General features: G+C 47.9%; 1 protein-coding gene across 1 annotated transcript; it reads left to right on the plus strand.

Moving 5' to 3' along the window:
- The first annotated feature begins 1 nt into the window (after position 1).
- On the plus strand, positions 2–20381 carry LOC135823697 (hornerin-like). The gene is made up of 16 exons (XM_065336568.1): positions 2–194; positions 1419–2465; positions 2692–2862; positions 3664–4698; positions 4925–5095; positions 9524–10567; positions 10794–10964; positions 11936–12961; positions 13188–13358; positions 14156–15199; positions 15426–15596; positions 16419–17432; positions 17659–17829; positions 18677–19702; positions 19929–20099; positions 20371–20381. Exons 1-16 carry the CDS (start codon positions 2–4, stop codon positions 20379–20381), a joined length of 8637 nt encoding a protein of 2878 aa, XP_065192640.1.
- Positions 20382–20616: the final 235 nt, after the last annotated feature.

The following is a 20616-nucleotide window of genomic DNA, read 5'->3' on the forward strand; positions in this document are numbered from 1 at the left end:
GATGAGAGAGTGGGTGCCTCTTCTCAACCCGGCCAAGAAATGGAGACAAGAGCTGCCAGACCTGAAGGTCAACGACGTGGTTGTAGTGGCATCTAACGAAACACCACGTGGGCAATGGCCGTTAGCACGAGTAATGGAAGTCTATCCCGGTAAGGATAACCATGTACGAGTGGTGAAGCTGCGTCTAGCAACCGGTAAGAGCCTTGTGCGGCCTATTGCTAAGCTATGTCCGTTGTGTTGAAGCCCCCGCGGTTCATCAAGGTGGGGAGAATGGACAGGAGACTGCACTCTTGAACATTATCCTTTCGAATTGTCACATGTTGTCACATGTTGCACGTTGATACTATTAGTGTATTGTAGTTACGAATTGTGTACAGAACTGTCACATGCTGCAAGGGCAGTATTGTCAAGACATGCTAGATCGCTTGCAATATTGGTGCGGTGCGTATTACTGCTATGTATTTCGCGAGTGTAATATTTATTTGTTCGTCTGTTAGAATTACATCACGAGTGCATATCTGTTACGTCTACATCGAGACACATTTTATGATACAGTAATTGCTATGGGTGTTCGTACCACGACATGTTCACGAGCGGAATATCTTGTGAATTGTGCTAATTTATTATATAAGTAGAATTGTTGACACACTAATTGGTTGCAATGTACTTACTAGTACTTGATCCGTTGCATTATCGCCATCCGCGGCAACTCCACTACGATCTACTTGGCGAAACTTACTCTCGCTGACAGGGTGTGCTGTCACCCTGTCGCTGGGTGCAAGCACCCCTTGACAGACACTGTTTTCACTTCCGTAATCAACAATTCTTTATTCTTTCACTTCAGCAGATTGCGAGTTTCTGTTTGTTCTGCATTCAAATTATTGCCTTTCTTTTTCGTTGCACCTAGTACCTGCACTCCGCGCAGTCGCCATATTTAGTATCTCTATGGCTACGATGATTCATGCATTTTCTGTACGCTGCATTTTCTCTCTATGCCACGTCGTTGTGTGCATGCATGCAGCGCAAGCCAAATGCACGCACGCTGCACGTTTTGCTCAGGACAGCGATTTGGCGATATCGCGATCGTTGTTCGGTGTGTTCTTTGGTGTTCTTGTTGAAACGAGTGGTAATGTCGATTAAAGCAGTTTCTGGGTTTTTGTGGTCTGCCTGACGATGGTTAGTTGCGGGACCAAGTCGCACCGCAACAGTCCTTTTCCTTTCTACATTTATTTATGCCTCAACATCCAAATTACTAATATGGTGTTAAAAAGAGAAGAAAACACATGAGAACGAGTTATGCAGCAACTATCCACGATTGTAAGAACATGATAAACAGTCAGAAAGAGCTGCGTTAATAATATAACATGACGTTGTTTCTGTGTTTGTGTGTGTATTTCGTGCATTGTCTCTGTATGCAGGAGGCTGTGTAGAAAGAGGTGGTGTGTTAGACGTAGCATTCATACTGGATGCTTCAGGTAGCGTTGGTGATGGCAATTTTGCTAAGATGGTGAGCTTCACAAAGAAGATGATGGATCGATTTTCGGTGGCAACAAATCGTGGAGAAGACGGGCGGTCTGCATGGAGGCGACAGCAGCTGAGCAACATAAGCAGTAGTGGCAGCAGTGACAGCGGCGGCGGTGGCAGCAGCAGCAGGAGCAGCAGCAGTAACAATTGGAGAAACGACAGCTCTGGTACTGGCGCTGTGGGTCAGAGTCAAAGCCGGTTTGGAGTACTTCGCTACAACAATAGTGCGAATGTTGTGTTCGGCTTTGATATGTACTTGAATCTAAGTTCAGTGCTGTCAGCTATGGATGGGATGGCCAAGGTGACAAAAGGCTGTACCAACACAAGTGGTGCTCTAGAAGTAGCAGGAATTGACTTATTTGGCTTGTCAATGAGCTGCACATCTCTGGGTTGTCACCGCAATTCTTCGTGCAGGTCTTATTGCGGGAGTGCATCCGGCAGCAGCGCCAGCAGCAGCAGCCGTGGCAGTGGAGGTGGAAGTAGTAGTCAGAATGGCAGAGGAAGCAGCGGAAGCAGCAGTGGCAGCAGCAGCAGCAGCAGCAGCAGCGGCAGCAGCAGCAGTAGCGGCCGTGGCAGCAGCAGCAGCAGCAGCCGTGGTAGCGGCAGCAGCAGCAGCAGCAGCAGCTCAGGGTCGTCATCTTCTGGTGATCGAGGACGAGGACGAGGAAGAAGGAGCAGCTCAAGCGGTGTCAGAAGACGAGAAGTTATTGTGCTGTTGAGTGACGGAAACTCCAATGTTGGTGGCAATCCTTCGGCCTGCGCTTCTGAGCTGCGTGCTAAGAACATCGAGGTGTTTGCAGTGGGCATCGGTAACGGAATAGACCGGTCAGAGTTGGAAAGCATCGCAAGCCTGCCATATCCTAAGCACGTGTTATCGGTGCAGAGTTTTGATGCATTGGAGGAGACTGTGCTGAAGAAACTGGAGCAATTTGTGTGCCCAGGTGAGCAAGAGCATGGTCAGCGAGAACAGTCTTGCATGACTCAGACTGCTATACATGTAATATGTTTTGTTGAATTGAAAATGTACTGTACTTGCCGCGTGTACTGTACATGCTAACAGTTCAGTTCTGTATGAAGAAGCCAACAGGCAGCTAGTATGCACGGAGGATGTTGGTGTTTGGTGTGTCGTGTTTTCATGTGCGTGTGTGCGTTGTTGGATGTGTTTAGTTCGTGGCTGGGATGTATGGAGTAGCTGGTCGCAGTGCAGTTCCAGCTGTGGCGGCGGGATACAGAGAAGAAGTCGAGAATGCGGAAGCAATGAGAGCAGTCTGTGTGTGGGAGAGAGCAGGCAGCAGCGCAAGTGTGGCAGCGTAGCTTGTCCATCAACTCGTAAGGAAGGTGAGTTTGACACAGAGACAGAGAAAGAGAAAGAGAGAGAAAGAGAGAATGAGAGAGAGAGAACTTGATAAAACGAGAGATCGAGAGAGAAATGGAAGTTTTATTTCTCGTTGGCCGGACGCAGGGGAGATAGACAAGAAAAGCAATCTTGCGCAACACTCTTTTTTCTGTTTTTATGCTTCAAATATGGCATCAATGCTTTTCTTTATTGTTGCTTCTTTTCCTGGTTCCTCAGTCAGTTCTTGAGTCTCAGCAGTGTCTGTGCGCTCCCACGCTCCGGATCTGTGCCCCCAAATTTGTTTTCAAAAGCAAGTTTGCTTCGATGTGCTTTGAAATGCTTGAATGATGTCATATCGTCACTGGAATCATACACCGGGTTATTTCCCTCGCTGCTGCATCCGTCGGTGCGAGGGTTCTTTCCCGGCTGGCTCGGTCCATGTAAATTAATCTGACGGTCCTAAATGGTTTTTGATCATGGCTTATTTCTGGATCCGTTTGAACATCGTAGATCATTTGAGTCACTATGATCGATCAGGCTGCGACCACCTACCCCTCAATCTGTGTCCAGTTTTCCTTGTTTTTTATGTCTCTCTGTATGACAGTAGATGTGGACTGAAAAAAGAAAGAATAATAATAATTATGATGTTAAAAAAGAGAAGAAAACACATGAGAAGGAGCTATGCAGCAACTATGCACGACTGTAAGAAGATGATAAACAGTCAGAAAGAGCCGCGTTAATAGTATAACATGTTGTTGTTTCTGTGTTTGTGTGTGTATTTCGTGCATTGTCTTTGTGTGCAGGAGGCTGTGTAGAAAGAGGTGGTGTGTTGGACGTAGCATTCATACTGGATGCTTCAGGTAGCGTTGGTGATGGCAATTTTGCTAAGATGGTGAGCTTCACAAAGAAGATGATGGATCGATTTTCGGTGGCAACAAATCGTGGAGAAGACGGGCGGTCTGCATGGAGGCGACAGCAGCTGAGCAACATAAGCAGTAGTGGCAGCAGTGACAGCGGCGGCGGCAGCAGCAGCAGCAGGAGCAGCAGCAGTAACAATTGGAGAGACGCCAGCTCTGGTACTGGCGCTGTGGGTCGGAGTCAAAGCCGATTTGGAGTACTTCGCTACAACAATAGTGCGAATGTTGTGTTCGGCTTTGATATGTACTTGAATCTAAGTTCAGTGCTGTCAGCTATGGATGGGATGGCCAAGGTGACAAAAGGCTGTACCAACACAAGTGGTGCTCTAGAAGTAGCAGGAATTGACTTATTTGGCTTGTCAATGAGCTGCACATCTCTGGGTTGTCACCGCAATTCTTCGTGCAGGTCTTATTGCGGAAGTGCATCCGGCAGCAGCGGAAGCAGCAGCCGTGGCAGTGGAGGCGGAAGTAGTAGTCAGAATGGCAGAGGAAGCAGCGGAAGCAGCAGTGGCAGCAGCAGCAGCAGTGGCAGCAGCAGCAGTAGCGGCCGTGGCAGCAGCAGCAGCAGCAGCCGTGGTAGCGGCAGCAGCAGCAGCAGCAGCAGCTCAGGGTCGTCATCTTCTGGTGATCGAGGACGAGGACGAGGAAGAAGGAGCAGCTCAAGCGGTGTCAGAAGACGAGAAGTTATTGTGCTGTTGAGTGACGGAAACTCCAATGTTGGTGGCAATCCTTCGGCCTGCGCTTCTGAGCTGCGTGCTAAGAACATCGAGGTGTTTGCAGTGGGCATTGGTAACGGAATAGACCGGTCAGAGTTGGAAAGCATCGCAAGCCTGCCATATCCTAAGCACGTGTTATCAGTGCAGAGTTTTGATGCATTGGAGGAGACTGTGCTGAAGAAACTGGAGCAATTTGTGTGCCCAGGTGAGCAAGAGCATGGTCAGCGAGAACAGTCTTGCATGACTCAGACTGCTATACATGTAATATGTTTTGTTGAATTGAAAAGGTACTGTACTTGCCGCGTGTACTGTAGATCATAACGGTTCAGTTCTGTATGAAGAAGCCAACAGGCAGCTAGTATGCACGGAGGATGTTGGTGTTTGGTGTGTCGTGTTTTCATGTGCGTGTGTGCGTTGTTGGATGTGTTTAGTTCGTGGCTGGGATGTATGGAGTAGCTGGTCGCAGTGCAGTTCCAGCTGTGGCGGCGGGATACAGAGAAGAAGTCGAGAATGCGGAAGCAATGAGAGCAGTCTGTGTGTGGGAGAGAGCAGGCAACAGCGCAAGTGTGGCAGCGTAGCTTGTCCATCAACCCGTAAGGAAGGTGAGTTTGACACAGAGACAGAGACAGAGACAGAGAAAGAGAAAGAGAGAGAGAGAATGAGAGAGAGAAAGAACTTGATAAAACGAGAGATCGAGAGAGAAATGGAAGTTTTATTTCTCGTTGGCCGGACGCAGGGGAGATAGACAAGAAATGCAATCTTGCGCAACACTCCTTTTTCTGTTTTTATGCTTCAAATATGGCATCAATGCTTTTCTTTATTGTTCCTTCTTTTCCTGGTTCCTCAGTCAGTTCTTGAGTCTCAGCAGTGTCTGTGCGCTCCCACGCTTCAGTTCTGTGCCCCCAAATTTGTTTTCAAAAGCAAGTTTGCTTCGATGTGCTTTGAAATGCTTGCATGATGTCATATCGTCACTGGAATCATACACCGGGTTATTTCCCTCACTGCTGCGACCGTCGGTGCGAGGGTTCTTTCCCGGCTGGCTCGGTCCATGTAAATTAATCTGACGGTCCTAAATATTTTTTGATCATGGCTTATTTCTGGATCCGTTTGAACATCGTAGATCATTTGAGACACTCTGATCGATCAGGCTGTGACCACCTTCCCTTCAATCTGTGTCCAGTTGTCCTTGTTTTTTTTCATGTCTCTCTGTATGACAGTAGATGTGGACTGAAAAAAGAAAGAATACTAATAATTATAAAATGGCAATAAATAAGGTAAATTGTGCACTCATAACAACAGCAAAAATGAAGAAAGTCAAGTTCCATAACGTTTTCTTGTGACTGTCATCAGTGGAACGCCGTCACATAAAAATGTAATAACTAAAACACACACTTATATACATGTAGCTAATATGGTTTCAGGTAGAAATACAGCAGCTAACAAGTACAAAAAGCGAAGTTTGCACCTTTGCAATGTGTGAATATAGTGTATGTGAGAAAGGTAGTGGCAGATGAATGTGATACTGTGTGAATGAATGTAATGGTGCGTGTGTATTACTTGAAGAGTGTGAGTGATACAACGTTTTCTTTCTGTTTACATAGCACAGGGTCACGAGTACGAATATACACAGCTTCCAACACCTGCAATTGCTTGAAGAAACGTGCGCAACGAATAACACTAAACCAGGAATCGTCAAACACCTTACGACATTCTGGACTGGACACCAAATGCTTGTACACTGCAGACTTCCTCTTGTCAACATCAAACTCCTCCTCATCACTACTCTCATCCTCCACCTCCATTCCAATGCCGCCGTCCATCCCATCGCACTCGTATTCGTCGTCATCAGTCTCCATCTCCTCGCGACACCGCTTCCCTCTCCTTGATTCGTTCTGTGCCGTGCCTGTGCTTCCTCCTGCGTCTCCTTGCCTTGTGTTCTCCACTTGTCTCAGTCGTGCCTCTGCTAGTCTCTTGCTTCTCCTCGGTTCGAGTGGCTTCGAAAGAAGCGCTTTGGTGCCATAACAATTGATACCAACACGATAATTAACCTGGCGAACATTCCACTTACCACTGTCCAACAAGAGCTACTATCTAGAGGCATAGATTTCGGCATACCACCAACATCGAACATGAAGGAGCAAGTACTTTGCGATTTTGAATTATTTTATCGCAAACTGCGTGATTTTGCACCAGTTTCTGAATCAAAGAAAATGGTGTGCGCAGCCACACTCCGTGCTGCGGCGGAAGAACATGCCGAGCAGGCCGCAGAACGACGGACATTTTCTCTCTCCCGCGAACACATGAAAGCTCGTGCAGAGCTAAAAAAGAACAATAGTATCATCATCACCCGACCGGATAAAGGTTGTGCAACCGTTATTATGACACGAGTTGACTACAATACTAAAATGGCTACAATACTAGAGGACGGGTCGAAATTTGTGAAACTCGGTTCGGTCTCAACACATGATAGAACATTGGTTAGGGAGAAAGAACTAGTGACATATCTTAAGAACCTCCGACATGCGAAAGACATATCAGAATCGGAGTTTTTTCGAATGAAGCCAATCGGTTCGGTGCGCCCTAGGATGTACGGCTTGCCGAAGATACACAAACCATCCTGCCCGCTCCGACCCATACTCTCCATGATAGGCTCGCCCCAGTACGCCATATCAAAGTGGCTGTGCGGCATGATACAGCCGGTAGTAGATTACTATTGTAAGCATAATGTCAAGGACACTTTCCAGTTTGTGGAAATCCTTCGTGAAAATCCGATTCCACCCACAGCCCATATGTGTTCTTTCGACGTTGTAAGCCTGTTTGCAAATGTTCCACTAGACGAGACGATCGATATCTGTGCGCAGACACTCTACCATAATGATGATGACGTCGATGTCCCTTGGTTACCTGAGTCAGCGTTTCGACGTTTGATGTTGATGGTTACGAGTGGTGTCGAGTTTTCGTTCGGTGACGTGATGTACAAGCAAACGGACGGGGTGGCAATGGGGTCGCCGCTGGGTCCGGCACTAGCCAACGTCTTCGTTGGATATTGCGAGTCGAGAATGGATAAAGTAAAGTGGCCTCAGTTGTACGTTCGATTTGTGGACGACTCATTTACCTATTTCGAATCAAGACGTGACAGTGAAGCCTTTCTAACTGAATTGAATGATGTCCATCCTGCGCTGCGCTTCACGTGTGAACACGAAGAATCCAGAAAATTGTCGTTTTTGGATGTCTTAGTCGAAAGGACGTGTGATGGTGTTGTCACATCGGTTTATCGTAAGCCTACGTTTACAGGACAATATATAATGTATGACTCACATTGCTCGGCCCAGTACAAGATCAATTTAGTCCGGAACTTGGTGGATAGGGCAAGACGCATTTGCTCTGACAGTAAATTACAACCTGAACTCGATTTCCTGCGCTCAGTTTTCCTGAAAAATGGATATCCATCATCACTCTTAGCAAAACTGCTCACGAGCAAAGAGCCGCGGAAGGAACACAAAATCGGGCCAACACCGTGTCGGGTGTTCTTATGCCTGCCTTGGAAAGGCTCTGAATCAACAAAAGTCAGTCGTGCAGTGAAATCGATCGTGCAAAAGACATACTATGCAGTGAATGTAGTTACTGTCTTTACAACGGTGCGTTCGTTCACAGTGTTGAAGGACGTCCTGCCAACCCACCATTTGAGCCATCTCATTTATCAATTTGAATGCCGACAATGTGGTAGTCGGTATGTTGGCAGGACGCTTCAACACTTGTCCGAACGCATCAAGCAGCACGTCCCATTATCATTGTTGTCCCAGGCTGCCAGGTTAAGCAGGCCGAAGCGTGGGAGACCACGAAAACATCCGCTGCCTATTTCTACACCTAACACGGCTCACAATTCGGAAACAGAAACACTGACTACTTCCATGGAGAACGAGCAGACTAATCTGGTTCCCCCCTCGGAAACCGGACCACGGCAAGGGAGGCCGCCGGACGGTCGCTCCTCGACAAACCATGTTGCTACAACGGTAAGAGCGGAAGGGGAACAACTTGAAAACAGAGCAGAACCGAGGAGAAGCAAGAGACTAGCAGAGGCACGACTGAGACAAGTGGAGAACACAAGGCAAGGAGACGCAGGAGGAAGCACAGGCACGGCACAGAACGAATCAAGGAGAGAGAAGCGGTGTCGCGAGGAGATGGAGACTGATGACGACGAATACGAGTGCGATGGGATGGACGGCGGCATTGGAATGGAGGTGGAGGATGAGAGTAGTGATGAGGAGGAGTTTGATGTTGACAAGAGGAAGTCTGCAGTGTACAAGCATTTGGTGTCCAGTCCAGAATGTCGTAAGGTGTTTGACGATTCCTGGTTTAGTGTTATTCGTTGCGCACGTTTCTTCAAGCAATTGCAGGTGTTGGAAGCTGTGTATATTCGTACTCGTGACCCTGTGCTATGTAAACAGAAAGAAAACGTTGTATCACTCACACTCTTCAAGTAATACACACGCACCATTACATTCATTCACACAGTATCACATTCATCTGCCACTACCTTTCTCACATACACTATATTCACACATTGCAAAGGTGCAAACTTCGCTTTTTGTACTTGTTAGCTGCTGTATTTCTACCTGAAACCATATTAGCTACATGTATATAAGTGTCCACAAAGGACGAAACAGTTCTGTCCGCAGATTGTGTATATAAGTGTGTGTTTTAGTTATTACATTTTTATGTGACGGCGTTCCACTGATGACAGTCACAAGAAAACGTTATGGAACTTGACTTTCTTCATTTTTGCTGTTGTTATGAGTGCACAATTTATCTTATTTATTGCCATTTTACGACTATTGTCTCCTCGTCGATTGTTTAAACTAATAATTATGATGTTAAAAAAGAGAAGAAAACACATGAGAACGAGTTATGCAGCAACTATCCACGACTGTAAGAAGATGATAAACAGTCAGAAAGAGCCGCGTTAATAGTATAACATGATGTTGTTTCTGTGCTTGTGTGTGTATTTCGTGCATTGTCTTTGTGTGCAGGAGGCTGTGTAGAAAGAGGTGGTGTGTTGGACGTAGCATTCATACTGGATGCTTCAGGTAGCGTTGGTGATGGCAATTTTGCTAAGATGGTGAGCTTCACAAAGAAGATGATGGATCGATTTTCGGTGGCAACAAATCGTGGAGAAGACGGGCGGTCTGCATGGAGGCGACAGCAGCTGAGCAACATGAGCAGTAGTGGCAGCAGTGACAGCGGTGGCGGCAGCAGCAGCAGCAGCAGGAGCAGCAGCAGTAACAATTGGAGAAACGACAGCTCTGGTACTGGCGCTGTGGGTCGGAGTCAAAGCCGATTTGGAGTACTTCGCTACAACAATAGTGCGAATGTTGTGTTCGGCTTTGATATGTACTTGAATCTAAGTTCAGTGCTGTCAGCTATGGATGGGATGGCCAAGGTGACAAAAGGCTGTACCAACACAAGTGGTGCTCTAGAAGTAGCAGGAATTGACTTATTTGGCTTGTCAATGAGCTGCACATCTCTGGGTTGTCACCGCAATTCTTCGTGCAGGTCTTATTGCGGGAGTGCATCCGGCAGCAGCGGAAGCAGCAGCAGCCGTGGCAGTGGAGGTGGAAGTAGTAGTCAGAATGGCAGAGGAAGCAGCGGAAGCAGCAGTGGCAGCAGCAGCAGCGGCAGCAGCAGCAGCGGCAGCAGCAGCAGTAGCGGCCGTGGCAGCAGCAGCAGCAGCCGTGGTAGCGGCAGCAGCAGCAGCAGCTCACGGTCGTCATCTTCTGGTGATCGAGGACGAGGACGAGGAAGAAGGAGCAGCTCAAGCGGTGTCAGAAGACGAGACGTTATTGTGCTGTTGAGTGACGGAAACTCCAATGTTGGTGGCAATCCTTCGGCCTGCGCTTCTGAGCTGCGTGCTAAGAACATCGAGGTGTTTGCAGTGGGCATCGGTAACGGAATAGACCGGTCAGAGTTGGAAAGCATCGCAAGCCTGCCATATCCTAAGCACGTGTTATCGGTGCAGAGTTTTGATGCATTGGAGGAGACTGTGCTGAAGAAACTGGAGCAATTTGTGTGCCCAGGTGAGCAAGAGCATGGTCAGCGAGAACAGTCTTGCATGACTCAGACTGCTATACATGTAATATGTTTTGTTGAATTGAAAAGGTACTGTACTTGCCGCGTGTACTGTACATGCTAACAGTTCAGTTCTGTATGAAGAAGCCAACAGGCAGCTAGTATGCACGGAGGATGTTGGTGTTTGGTGTGTCGTGTTTTCATGTGCGTGTGTGCGTTGTTGGATGTGTTTAGTTCGTGGCTGGGATGTATGGAGTAGCTGGTCGCAGTGCAGTTCCAGCTGTGGCGGCGGGATACAGAGAAGAAATCGAGAATGCGGAAGCAATGAGAGCAGTCTGTGTGTGGGAGAGAGCAGGCAACAGCGCAAGTGTGGCAGCGTCGCTTGTCCATCAACTCGTAAGGAAGGTGAGTTTGACACAGAGACAGAGACAGAGACAGAGACAGAGAAAGGGAGAGAGAGAGAGAGAGAATGAGAGAGAGAAAGAACTTGATAAAACGAGAGATCGAGAGAGAAATGGAAGTATTATTTCTCGTTGGCCGGACGCAGGGGAGATAGACAAGAAATGAAATCTTGCGCAACACTCTTTTTTCTTTTTTTCTGCTTCAAATATGGCATCAATGCTTTTCTTTATTTTTGCTTCTTTTCCTGGTTCCTCAGTCAGTTCGTGAGTCTCAGCAGTGTCTGTGCGCTCCCACGCTTCAGTTCTGTGCCCCCAAATTTGTTTTCAAAAGCAAGTTTGCTTAGATGTGCTTTGAAATGCTTGCATGATGTCATATCGTCACTGGAATCATACACCGGGTTATTTCCCTCGCTGCTGCGACCGTCGGTGCGAGGGTTCTTTCCCGGCAGGCTCGGTCCATGTAAATTAATCTGACGGTCCTAAATGGTTTTTGATCATGGCTTATTTCTGGATCCGTGTGAACATCGTAGATCATTTGAGACACTCTGATCGATCAGGCTGCGACCACCTTCCCCTCAATCTGTGTTCAGTTGTCCTTGTTTTTTTTATGTCTCTCTGTATGACAGTAGATGTGGACTGAAAAAAGAAAGAATACTAATAATTATGTAAACAGTTTCCTCTGAGACAAAAATGCGATAATACTCATAAAAAGGACACACTTCAGGCTCATTACAAACATCTTGAAAGTTTTTGTCTTCACAAGTATACTTTCAAGCCTTCTCATCAGGTGAAATACCTGAAATACTAATAATTATGATGTTAAAAAAGAGAAGAAAACACATGAGAACGAGTTCTGCAGCAACTATCCACGACTGTAAGAAGATGATAAACAGTCAGAAAGAGCCGCGTTAATAGTATAACATGATGTTGTTTCTGTGTTTGTGTGTGTATTTCGTGCATTGTCTTTGTGTGCAGGAGGCTGTGTAGAAAGAGGTGGTGTGTTGGACGTAGCATTCATACTGGATGCTTCAGGTAGCGTTGGTGATGGCAATTTTGCTAAGATGGTGAGCTTCACAAAGAAGATGATGGATCGATTTTCGGTGGCAACAAATCGTGGAGAAGACGGGCGGTCTGCATGGAGGCGACAGCAGCTGAGCAACATGAGCAGTAGTGGCAGCAGTGACAGCGGCGGCGGCGGCAGCAGCAGCAGCAGTAACAATTGGAGAAACGACAGCTCTGGTACTGGCGCTGTGGGTCGGAGTCAAAGCCGATTTGGAGTACTTCGCTACAACAATAGTGCGAATGTTGTGTTCGGCTTTGATATGTACTTGAATCTAAGTTCAGTGCTGTCAGCTATGGATGGGATGGCCAAGGTGACAAAAGGCTGTACCAACACAAGTGGTGCTCTAGAAGTAGCAGGAATTGACTTATTTGGCTTGTCAATGAGCTGCACATCTCTGGGTTGTCACCGCAATTCTTCGTGCAGGTCTTATTGCGGGAGTGCATCCGGCAGCAGCGGAAGCAGCAGCAGCCGTGGCAGTGGAGGTGGAAGTAGTAGTCAGAATGGCAGAGGAAGCAGCGGAAGCAGCAGTGGCAGCAGCAGCAGCAGTGGCAGCAGCAGCAGCAGTAGCGGCCGTGGCAGCAGCAGCAGCAGCAGCCGTGGTAGCGGCAGCAGCAGCAGCAGCTCAGGGTCGTCATCTTCTGGTGATCGAGGACGAGGACGAGGAAGAAGGAGCAGCTCAAGCGGTGTCAGAAGACGAGAAGTTATTGTGCTGTTGAGTGACGGAAACTCCAATGTTGGTGGCAATCCTTCGGCCTGCGCTTCTGAGCTGCGTGCTAAGAACATCGAGGTGTTTGCAGTGGGCATCGGTAACGGAATAGACCGGTCAGAGTTGGAAAGCATCGCAAGCCTGCCATATCCTAAGCACGTGTTATCGGTGCAGAGTTTTGATGCATTGGAGGAGACTGTGCTGAAGAAACTGGAGCAATTTGTGTGCCCAGGTGAGCAAGAGCATGGTCAGCGAGAACAGTCTTGCATGACTCAGACTGCTATACATGTAATATGTTTTGTTGAATTGAAAAGGTACTGTACTTGCCGCGTGTACTGTAGATCATAACGGTTCAGTTCTGTATGAAGAAGCCAACAGGCAGCTAGTATGCACGGAGGATGTTGGTGTTTGGTGTGTCGTGTTTTCATGTGCGTGTGTGCGTTGTTGGATGTGTTTAGTTCGTGGCTGGGATGTATGGAGTAGCTGGTCGCAGTGCAGTTCCAGCTGTGGCGGCGGGATACAGAGAAGAAGTCGAGAATGCGGAAGCAATGAGAGCAGTCTGTGTGTGGGAGAGAGCAGGCAACAGCGCAAGTGTGGCAGCGTAGCTTGTCCATCAACTCGTAAGGAAGGTGAGTTTGACACAGAGACAGAGACAGAGACAGAGAGAGAGAGAATGAGAGAGAGAACTTGATAAAATGAGAGATCAAGAGAGAAATGGAAGTTTTATTTCTCGTCGGCCGGACGCAGGGGAGATAGACAAGAAATGCAATCTTGCGCAACACTCTTTTTTCTGTTTTTATGCTTCAAATATGGCATCAATGCTTTTCTTTATTGTTCCTTCTTTTCCTGGTTCCTCAGTCAGTTCTTGAGTCTCAGCAGTGTCTGTGCGCTCCCACGCTCCGGATCTGTGCCCCCAAATTTGTTTTAAAAAGCAAGTTTGCTTCGATGTGCTTTGAAATGCTTGCATGATGTCATATCGTCACTGGAATCATACACCGGGTTATTTCCCTCGCTGCTGCGACCGTCGGTGCGAGGGTTCTTTCCCGGCTGGCTCGGTCCATGTAAATTAATCTGACGGTCCTAAATGGTTTTTGATCGTGGCTTATTTCTGGATCCGTTTGAACATCGTAGATCATTTGAGTCCCTATGATCGATCAGGCTGCGACCACCTACCCCTCAATCTGTGTCCAGTTTTCCTTGTTTTTTTTATGTCTCTCTGTATGACAGTAGATGTGGACTGAAAAAAGAAAGAATACTAATAATTATGATGTTAAAAAAGAGAAGAAAACACATGAGAACGAGTTATGCAGCAACTATCCACGACTGTAATAAGATGATGAACAGTCAGAAAGAGCCGCGTTAATAGTATAACATGATGTTGTTTCTGTGTTTGTGTGTGTATTTCGTGCATTGTCTTTGTGTGCAGGAGGCTGTGTAGAAAGAGGTGGTGTGTTGGACGTAGCATTCATACTGGATGCTTCAGGTAGCGTTGGTGATGGCAATTTTGCTAAGATGGTGAGCTTCACAAAGAAGATGATGGATCGATTTTCGGTGGCAACAAATCGTGGAGAAGACGGGCGGTCTGCATGGAGGCGACAGCAGCTGAGCAACATGAGCAGTAGTGGCAGCAGTGACAGCGGTGGCGGCAGCAGCAGCAGCAGCAGGAGCAGCAGCAGTAACAATTGGAGAAACGACAGCTCTGGTACTGGCGCTGTGGGTCGGAGTCAAAGCCGATTTGGAGTACTTCGCTACAACAATAGTGCGAATGTTGTGTTCGGCTTTGATATGTACTTGAATCTAAGTTCAGTGCTGTCAGCTATGGATGGGATGGCCAAGGTGACAAAAGGCTGTACCAACACAAGTGGTGCTCTAGAAGTAGCAGGAATTGACTTATTTGGCTTGTCAATGAGCTGCACATCTCTGGGTTGTCACCGCAATTCTTCGTGCAGGTCTTATTGCGGGAGTGCATCCGGCAGCAGCGGAAGCAGCAGCAGCCGTGGCAGTGGAGGTGGAAGTAGTAGTCAGAATGGCAGAGGAAGCAGCGGAAGCAGCAGTGGCAGCAGCAGCAGCAGTGGCAGCAGCAGCAGCAGTAGCGGCCGTGGCAGCAGCAGCAGCAGCAGCAGCAGCCGTGGTAGCGGCAGCAGCAGCAGCAGCTCAGTGTCGTCATCTTCTGGTGATCGAGGACGAGGACGAGGAAGAAGGAGCAGCTCAAGCGGTGTCAGAAGACGAGAAGTTATTGTGCTGTTGAGTGACGGAAACTCCAATGTTGGTGGCAATCCTTCGGCCTGCGCTTCTGAGCTGCGTGCTAAGAACATCGAGGTGTTTGCAGTGGGCATCGGTAACGGAATAGACCGGTCAGAGTTGGAAAGCATCGCAAGCCTGCCATATCCTAAGCACGTGTTATCGGTGCAGAGTTTTGATGCATTGGAGGAGACTGTGCTGAAGAAACTGGAGCAATTTGTGTGCCCAGGTGAGCAAGAGCATGGTCAGCGAGAACAGTCTTGCATGACTCAGACTGCTATACATGTAATATATTTTGTTGAATTGAAAAGGTACTGTACTTGCCACGTGTACTGTACATGCTAACAGTTCAGTTCTGTATGAAGAAGCCAACAGGCAGCTAGTATGCACGGAGGATGTTGGTGTTTGGTGTGTCGTGTTTTCATGTGCGTGTGTGCGTTGTTGGATGTGTTTAGTTCGTGGCTGGGATGTATGGAGTAGCTGGTCGCAGTGCAGTTCCAGCTGTGGCGGCGGGATACAGAGAAGAAGTCGAGAATGCGGAAGCAATGAGAGCAGTCTGTGTGTGGGAGAGAGCAGGCAACAGCGCAAGTGTGGCAGCGTAGCTTGTCCATCAACTCGTAAGGAAGGTGAGTTTGACACAGAGACAGAGACAGAGACAGAGACAGAGAAAGGGAGAGAGAGAGAGAGAATGAGAGAGAGAAAGAACTTGATAAAACGAGAGATCGAGAGAGAAATGGAAGTTTTATTTCTCGTTGGCCGGACGCAGGGGAGATAGACAAGAAATGCAATCTTGCGCAACACTCTTTTTTCTGTTTTTATGCTTCAAATATGGCATCAATGCTTTTCTTTATTTTTGCTTCTTTTCCTGGTTCCTCAGTCAGTTCTTGAGTCACAGCAGTGTCTGTGCGCTCCCATGCTTCAGTTCTGTGCCCCCAAATTTGTTTTCAAAAGCAAGTTTGTTTCGATGTGCTTTGAAATGCTTGCATGATGTCATATCGTCACTGGAATCATACACCGGGTTATTTCCCTCGCTGCTGCGACCGTCGGTGCAAGGGTTCTTTCCCGGCTGGCTCGGTCCATGTAAATTAATCTGACGGTCCTAAATGGTTTTTGATCATGGCTTATTTCTGGATCCGTTTGAACATCGTAGATCATTTGAGACACTCTGATCGATCAGGCTGCGACCACCTTCCCCTCAATCTGTGTCCAGTTGTCCTTGTTTTTTTGTTGTTGTCTCTCTGTATGACAGTAGATGTGGACTGAAAAAAGAAAGAATACTAATAATTATGATGTTAAAAAAGAGAAGAAAACACATGAGAACGAGTTCTGCAGCAACTATCCACGACTGTAAGAAGATGATAAACAGTCAGAAAGAGCCGCGTTAATAGTATAACATGATGTTGTTTCTGTGTTTGTGTGTGTTTTTCGTGCATTGTCTTTGTGTGCAGGAGGCTGTGTAGAAAGAGGTGGTGTGTTGGACGTAGCATTCATACTGGATGCTTCAGGTAGCGTTGGTGATGGCAATTTTGCTAAGATGGTGAGCTTCACAAAGAAGATGATGGATCGATTTTCGGTGGCAACAAATCGTGGAGAAGACGGGCGGTCTGCATGGAGGCGACAGCAGCTGAGCAACATGAGCAGTAGTGGCAGCAGTGACAGCGGCGGCGGCGGCAGCAGCAGCAGCAGTAACAATTGGAGAAACGACAGCTCTGGTACTGGCGCTGTGGGTCGGAGTCAAAGCCGATTTGGAGTACTTCGCTACAACAATAGTGCGAATGTTGTGTTCGGCTTTGATATGTACTTGAATCTAAGTTCAGTGCTGTCAGCTATGGATGGGATGGCCAAGGTGACAAAAGGCTGTACCAACACAAGTGGTGCTCTAGAAGTAGCAGGAATTGACTTATTTGGCTTGTCAATGAGCTGCACATCTCTGGGTTGTCACCGCAATTCTTCGTGCAGGTCTTATTGCGGGAGTGCATCCGGCAGCAGCGGAAGCAGCAGCAGCCGTGGCAGTGGAGGTGGAAGTAGTAGTCAGAATGGCAGAGGAAGCAGCGGAAGCAGCAGTGGCAGCAGCAGCAGCAGCGGCAGCAGCAGCAGTAGCGGCCGTGGCAGCAGCAGCAGCAGCAGCCGTGGTAGCGGCAGCAGCAGCAGCTCAGGGTCGTCATCTTCTGGTGACCGAGGACGAGGAAAAAGGAGCAGCTCAAGCGGTGTCAGAAGACGAGAAGTTATTGTGCTGTTGAGTGACGGAAACTCCAATGTTGGTGGCAATCCTTCGGCCTGCGCTTCTGAGCTGCGTGCTAAGAACATCGAGGTGTTTGCAGTGGGCATCGGTAACGGAATAGACCGGTCAGAGTTGGAAAGCATCGCAAGCCTGCCATATCCTAAGCACGTGTTATCGGTGCAGAGTTTTGATGCATTGGAGGAGACTGTGCTGAAGAAACTGGAGCAATTTGTGTGCCCAGGTGAGCAAGAGCATGGTCAGCGAGAACAGTCTCGCATGACTCAGACTGCTATACATGTAATATGTTTTGTTGAATTGAAAAGGTACTGTACTTGCCGCGTGTACTGTACATGCTAACAGTTCAGTTCTGTATGAAGAAGCCAACAGGCAGCTAGTATGCACGGAGGATGTTGGTGTTTGGTGTGTCGTGTTTTCATGTGCGTGTGTGCGTTGTTGGATGTGTTTAGTTCGTGGCTGGGATGTATGGAGTAGCTGGTCGCAGTGCAGTTCCAGCTGTGGCGGTGGGATACAGAGAAGAAGTCGAGAATGCGGAAGCAATGAGAGCAGTCTGTGTGTGGGAGAGAGCAGGCAACAGCGCAAGTGTGGCAGCGTAGCTTGTCCATCAACTCGTAAGGAAGGTGAGTTTGACACAGAGACAGAGACAGAGACAGAGACAGAGACAGAGAGAGAGAGAGAGAGAGAGAGAGAGAGAGAGAGAGAGTATGAGAGAGAGAAAGAACTTGATAAAACGAGAGATCGAGAGAGAAATGGAAGTTTTATTTCTCGTTGGCCGGACGCAGGGGAGATAGACAAGAAATGCAATCTTGCGCACCACTCTTTTTTCTGTTTTTATGCTTCAAATATGGCATCAATGCTTTTCTTTATTGTTGCTTCTTTTCCTGGTTCCTCAGTCAGTTCTTGAGTCTCAGCAGTGTCTGTGCGCTCCCACGCTCCGGATCTGTGCCCCCAAATTTGTTTTCAAAAGCAAGTTTGCTTCGATGTGCTTTGAAATGCTTGCATGATGTCATATCGTCACTGGACTCATACACCGGGTTATTTCCATCGCTGCTGCGACCGTCGGTGCGAGGGTTCTTTCCCGGCTGGCTCGGTCCATGTAAATTAATCTGACGGTCCTAAATGGTTTTTGATCGTGGCTTATTTCTGGATCCATTTGAACATCGTAGATCATTTGAGACACTCTGATCGATCAGGCTGCGACCACCTTCCCCTCAATCTGTGTCCAGTTGTCCTTGTTTTTTTGTTGTTGTTGTCTCTCTGTATGACAGTAGATGTGGACTGAAAAAAGAAAGAATACTAATAATTATGATGTTAAAAAAGAGAAGAAAACACATGAGAACGAGTTCTGCAGCAACTATCCACGACTGTAAGAAGATGATAAACAGTCAGAAAGAGCCGCGTTAATAGTATAACATGATGTTGTTTCTGTGTTTGTGTGTGTATTTCGTGCATTGTCTTTGTGTGCAGGAGGCTGTGTAGAAAGAGGTGGTGTGTTGGACGTAGCATTCATACTGGATGCTTCAGGTAGCGTTGGTGATGGCAATTTTGCTAAGATGGTGAGCTTCACAAAGAAGATGATGGATCGATTTTCGGTGGCAACAAATCGTGGAGAAGATGGGCGGTCTGCATGGAGGCGACAGCAGCTGAACAACATGAGCAGTAGTGGCAGCAGTGACAGCGGCGGCGGCAGCAGCAGCAGCAGCAGGAGCAGCAGCAGTAACAATTGGAGAAACGACAGCTCTGGTACTGGCGCTGTGGGTCGGAGTCAAAGCCGATTTGGAGTACTTCGCTACAACAATAGTGCGAATGTTGTGTTCGGCTTTGATATGTACTTGAATCTAAGTTCAGTGCTGTCAGCTATGGATGGGATGGCCAAGGTGACAAAAGGCTGTACCAACACAAGTGGTGCTCTAGAAGTAGCAGGAATTGACTTATTTGGCTTGTCAATGAGCTGCACATCTCTGGGTTGTCACCGCAATTCTTCGTGCAGGTCTTATTGCGGGAGTGCATCCGGCAGCAGCGGAAGCAGCAGCAGCCGTGGCAGTGGAGGTGGAAGTAGTAGTCAGAATGGCAGAGGAAGCAGCGGAAGCAGCAGTGGCAGCAGCAGCAGCAGCGGCAGCAGCAGCAGTAGCGGCCGTGGCAGCAGCAGCAGCAGCAGCCGTGGTAGCGGCAGCAGCAGCAGCTCAGGGTCGTCATCTTCTGGTGACCGAGGACGAGGAAAAAGGAGCAGCTCAAGCGGTGTCAGAAGACGAGAAGTTATTGTGCTGTTGAGTGACGGAAACTCCAATGTTGGTGGCAATCCTTCGGCCTGCGCTTCTGAGCTGCGTGCTAAGAACATCGAGGTGTTTGCAGTGGGCATCGGTAACGGAATAGACCGGTCAGAGTTGGAAAGCATCGCAAGCCTGCCATATCCTAAGCACGTGTTATCGGTGCAGAGTTTTGATGCATTGGAGGAGACTGTGCTGAAGAAACTGGAGCAATTTGTGTGCCCAGGTGAGCAAGAGCATGGTCAGCGAGAACAGTCTTGCATGACTCAGACTGCTATACATGTAATATGTTTTGTTGAATTGAAAAGGTACTGTACTTGCCGCGTGTACTGTAGATCATAACGGTTCAGTTCTGTATGAAGAAGCCAACAGGCAGCTAGTATGCACGGAGGATGTTGGTGTTTGGTGTGTCGTGTTTTCATGTGCGTGTGTGCGTTGTTGGATGTGTTTAGTTCGTGGCTGGGATGTATGGAGTAGCTGGTCGCAGTGCAGTTCCAGCTGTGGCGGCGGGATACAGAGAAGAAGTCGAGAATGCGGAAGCAATGAGAGCAGTCTGTGTGTGGGGGAGAGCAGGCAACAGCGCAAGTGTGGCAGCGTAGCTTGTCCATCAACTCGTAAGGAAGGTGAGTTTGACACAGAGACAGAGACAGAGACAGAGACAGAGAGAGAGACAGAGAGAGAGAGAGAGAGAGAGAGAGAGAGAGAATGAGAGAGAGAAAGAACTTGATAAAACGAGAGATCGAGAGAGAAATAGAAGGTTTATTTCTCGTTGGCCGGACGTAGGGGAGATAGACAAGAAATGCAATCTTGCGCAACACTCTTTTTTCTGTTTTTATGCTTCAAATATGGCATCAATGCTTTTCTTTATTGTTCCTTCTTTTCCTGGTTCCTCAGTCAGTTCTTGAGTCTCAGCAGTGTCTGTGCGCTCCCACGCTTCAGTTCTGTGCCCCCAAATTTGTTTTCAAAAGCAAGTTTGCTTCGATGTGCTTTGAAATGCTTGCATGATGTCATATCGGCACTGGAATCATACACCGGGTTATTTCCCTCGCTGCTGCGACCGTCGGTGTTATGGAGGATCACGAGATCCGCCGAATCCGCTATCGGCAATCCACAACAACAAGGCCTCGGAGTGATGGAGAA

The sequence above is a fragment of the Sycon ciliatum genome, chromosome 1 (genome assembly GCF_964019385.1).
Source record: "Sycon ciliatum chromosome 1, ocSycCili1.1, whole genome shotgun sequence".
In the NCBI taxonomy this organism is placed as follows: Eukaryota; Metazoa; Porifera; class Calcarea; order Leucosolenida; family Sycettidae; genus Sycon; species Sycon ciliatum.

Bases quoted from the DNA above. Each gene is read 5' to 3' on its own strand.
- LOC135823697 (XM_065336568.1), top strand. From the start codon at position 2: ATGAGAGAGTGGGTGCCTCTTCTCAACCCGGCCAAGAAATGGAGACAA. The intron at 4,699-4,924 runs GTGAGCAAGAGC...GGATGTGTTTAG, and splicing joins GGAGCAATTTGTGTGCCCAG to TTCGTGGCTGGGATGTATGG. The intron at 15,597-16,418 runs GTGAGTTTGACA...CTTTGTGTGCAG, and splicing joins TCCATCAACTCGTAAGGAAG to GAGGCTGTGTAGAAAGAGGT.